The sequence below is a fragment of the Triticum aestivum genome, chromosome 7B, assembly GCF_018294505.1.
Source record: "Triticum aestivum cultivar Chinese Spring chromosome 7B, IWGSC CS RefSeq v2.1, whole genome shotgun sequence".
Classification (NCBI taxonomy): domain Eukaryota; kingdom Viridiplantae; phylum Streptophyta; class Magnoliopsida; order Poales; family Poaceae; genus Triticum; species Triticum aestivum.
The window spans coordinates 408,056,837-408,061,116 of NC_057813.1; the positions used below are offsets into that span (position 1 = coordinate 408,056,837).

General features: G+C 50.3%; 1 protein-coding gene across 1 annotated transcript; it reads left to right on the forward strand.

Annotated features, from left to right (window-relative positions):
- The first annotated feature begins 3,217 nt into the window (after window positions 1–3,217).
- On the forward strand, window positions 3,218–4,063 carry LOC123156857 (expansin-A22-like). Its single transcript, XM_044575040.1, has 2 exons — window positions 3,218–3,338; window positions 3,438–4,063. Exons 1-2 carry the CDS (start codon window positions 3,218–3,220, stop codon window positions 4,061–4,063), a joined length of 747 nt encoding a protein of 248 aa, XP_044430975.1.
- The last annotated feature ends 217 nt before the right edge of the window (window positions 4,064–4,280 follow it).

The window sequence follows — 4,280 nt, forward strand, 5'->3', positions numbered from 1 at the left end:
GCGCTAGTCTCCATACAAAAATTTTGATCTTAGACGGAACCCTCACTTTCCACAACTGCGCCCAAGATTTCCTGTCAGCTGCAATGTTTGAATGTCCCGGTCGGTGATCAAGCCAATCCTCCCTCTGAGCCTTGACTGCAGAAATCATACGGTAAGCCGATCGAACTGAAAAAACACCCTTCTTGTCATAGTGCCAAGCCCAAAAATCATCCTGCACCCTAGTACTCAGTGGTATATTCTGGATAACTTCAACATCGGGAGCAATGAAGTGTTCCGTAAGCACCTACATGTTCCATGTCCTGGTGGTGGGATCAATCAGCTCCGAGACCAGAACTGGAGGGTTGGCCGACCGTGAGCATATTGGCCTGAGCTTGTAATCCCTTGGCAACCAATTATCATTCCATATGTACGTATGTGATCCAGAGCCGATGCGTTTGATGAGTCCTTGTGCAAGCACATCTCTTCCCTCTAGTATGGAGCGCCAGACCTGGGACGGACCTGCACCCAAAGTGGCATCCAAGAGGTGGCAATCTGGATAATACCTGGCTTTCAAAATGCGAGCGCTGAGCAAGTTCGGATCCTGCAGTAACCTCCATGCTTGGCGAGCGAGCAACGCTAGGTTGAACAACTCCACATCCCTAAAGCCCAATCCCCCCATGAACTTTGGTTTCGACATTGTTTTCCATGAAACCCACGCTGTTTTCCGTTGGCCATCCTTGCTTCCCCACCAAAACTTACGGATCAAGCCATTGATATGCTCACACAAACCCCGCGGCAGCTTGAAACATGACATAGAGTATGTTGGAATAGATTGAGCTACAGATTTTACTAGAACTTCTTTCCCTCCGGCAGATAAACACTTCTCCATCCACCCTTGCACCTTCTTCCAAATTCTATCCTTCAAGTACTTAAACGCTCCTTCTTTGGCCCTCCCCACATCGGAAGGCAGGCCCAGATACTTCTCTGTTAGAGATTCATTGTGTACAGCGAGGATGTTCTTGATGGAGTCACGGGCAGAGTTGGGTACTCCTTTACTGAAAAAGATAGATGACTTCTCCATATTAACCCTTTGCCCGGAGGCGTTACAATAGATCCGCAATAGCTCATCAATACGTGTGGCTGAAACATCATTTGCTTCAAAGAAAAGTAGACTATCGTCAGCAAAAAGTAGATGATTAACAGATGGTGCATTTGGTGCAACTGTGATCCCCCGTACTCCTACACCAGATTTCAGTAAACAGGACAATCCTTCAGCTGCCAACAAGAATAGATATGGTGAGCTCGGGTTGCCCTGGCGCAAACCCTGAGAGGGCTTGAAACCCTCCAGACTCCTGCCATTAAACATCACCGAAAAGGATACCGACGTCACACATCTCATAACTGTCTCAGTGAAGCGGGGGCTAAAACCCATCCTTAGCATTACAGCTCTCAAATACGACCACTCCAAGCGATCATACGCTTTCATCATGTCCAATTTTAGAGCACAAAATCTGTTACCCTTCACTCTCCTAGTCTTCATGTAATGTAAGCATTCATAGGCTGTAATGAAGTTATCTGTGATGAGACGACCAGGGACAAAAGCCGACTGCTCTTCGGAAATGATCTCAGGGAGGATTACCTTCAGCCTGTTGGCTAAGACCTTTGAGGCGATCTTGTAGATCACATTACAAAGGCTTATCGGCCGAAACTGTCCTAAAACTTTTGGACTTGCTATCTTTGGAATTAAAACGATGAACGTGTTACTTATCTCCTCCGGTGAGTCCACACCATCAAGCACTCGAATGATCATCCTTGTAACTTCATCACCACATAAGTCCCAATGCTTCTGGAAAAAATGTGCAGGGAAACCATCCGGTCCCGGCGCCTTAGTTGGAAACATTTGAAAGAGAGCTACTTTAACCTCATTATTGCTATAAGCAGCGTTTAGGCGAGCATTCATATTGCCATCCACCCTCACCGGTATGTGTGATAACACCTCTTCCATACCTATTGTTCCTTCCGACGTGTAGAGGTTTGAGTAAAACGTTGTCGCCATATTTGCCAATTCCGCCGGGTCCATGCAAGTGGTCCCATCCGCACGATCAAGTTTGGTGATACTGTTTTTGGCCCGTCTGGCACTTGCTTTCCTCTGAAAAAACTTAGTATTGCTATCGCCCTCGGACAACCATGTGATACGAGACCTCTGTCTCGCCATTATTTCCTCCCTATACGCCAGTTCCACCATGCGCTCCTCGACCTTGCGTTCCTCCTCACTAGGTCCAAGTCTCAAAGGATCCGCACGCAGCATTGCAAGTTTCTGACGAAGTGATCGTTGCTCTTGCCGAACCGACCCGAACGTAGTGCGTCCCCAACTGGAAATAGAAGTGGCCACTGACTGTAATTTATTGGCCAAGTCCGACACCGATGAAGCCGGTCCATCACCATTCCATGCTGCTTCCACCACGTCCTTGAACCGAGCATCTCTTTCCCAGACACATTAATATCGAAAAGGCTTCTTCACCGCGATGCGCTGATTCCCTGCTTCCATCTAATTCATCAACATAATAGGGCTATGATCACTCTTAACCGCTGTTAAATGCTCCAATCTTGCAAACGGGAACATGTTGGACCAACTGGCCGAAGCTAGCGCCCGGTCCAAACAGACCCTACAAAACTGGCCACCCGTAACACGCTTGTCAAAAGTCCAGTCTAAGCCAGTATAGCCCAAATCCGCCAGCTCACATACATCCACCGCATCCCTAAACCCCTCCATTTGAGCGCTATCCCTTGGGTTAGGGCCCATTTGCTCCTCCTGACGAAGTATCTCGTTGAAATCACCCGTGCAGAGCCACGGTAGCGTGCTTTCTTCCCTCAACCTTTTCATGGTCTCCCATGTTTTGTACCTCAAGCTCCGGTTTGCCTCACCATAGAAACAAGTAAGGCGTCATTGTTCTGACCCCGGTTCAGAAATCCAGGAGTCTATGTGGTATTGCGAGACATTCTTTATTACCAGATTAACATCCGTCTTCCAAAAGATACAAAGACCGCCACTACTGGCAGCTTAGAGATACAGTACAACATATGGACCTAGCCCACGCAAAAGGCCAAAACTCCGCAGCCAGTGGCATAAGTGCGTACACATATAGCTCATGGCTCAAGAGGTAGCCACCTATCAATCATCGCAAAGTAGAATTGGGGTACGAGTGCTCACACACAGATCACACTAGTTTAGTGAAGAATGGAGACGAGACGCCCAGCGGTTTCCGCCGTGTCCGTGGGGGCGGCGGCCGTAGCAAGCGGTGGCTGGATGGACGCGCACGCTACCTTCTACGGCGATGAGACCGGAGCTGAGACCATGCGTAAGCAAACTAAGTACTCCGATTCGACCCCGCATCATCACGCGAACTTTTTACCTATTAATTAACATTCTCCACGGGATGCCTGCATGTGCCATGCAGAGGGTGCGTGTGGGTACGGTAACCTATTCGAGCAGGGGTACGGGCTGGACACGACAGCGCTGAGCGTGGCCCTCTTCAGCGACGGCTGGTCCTGCGGCTGCTGCTACGAGATCCAGTGCCACGGCGACCCCCACTGCAAGCCCGGCGGGGCGCCAGTGACGGTGACGGCAACCAACCTCTGCCCGGCCAACTACTCCAAGCCCTACGAGAACTGGTGCAACCCGTCGCTGAAGCACTTCGACCTCTCCAAGCCCATGTTCCTTCGCCTCGTCACCGACTTCCACGTCGGTATCATCCCCGTGCAGTACCGCCGCGTGCCTTGCGCCAAGAAGGGCGGCATCCGGATAGAGATGACGGGCAACCAGTACTGGGTCGGCGTGCTCGTCTTCAACGTCGCCGGTCCCGGCGAAGTCAAGGCGTTGGCCGTGAAAGGGAGCAAGGACGGCCAGTGGCGGAACATGAAGGGGAACTGGGGACAGATCTGGGACGGAGATGTCCAAAATCTCGTCGGGCAGGGGCTCTCGTTCCGTGTGGTCGCAAGCGACGGCCGCTCCGTCGTCCTCGGCGCCGTCGTGCCGGCAAGCTGGACGATCGGCCAGAGCTTCGAAGGCAAAGGGCAATTCTGATAGATCGACCACCGTAGCTTGTAAGTGCAACAGTGCTAGTACAATAATTGCTAGTCATGTATGTGTTTCTGCATCCTTCGATCGACATTTGCTACGGTAAGTCATCAAACTATGGTGCTGCGTGAGTGCGTGCTCACTTCTGATTCGGGGTATACATTTGTTGTTTTTCTTACATTAATAATTTCAGTTACCCATAAAAAAATTCAGTTAAACCATT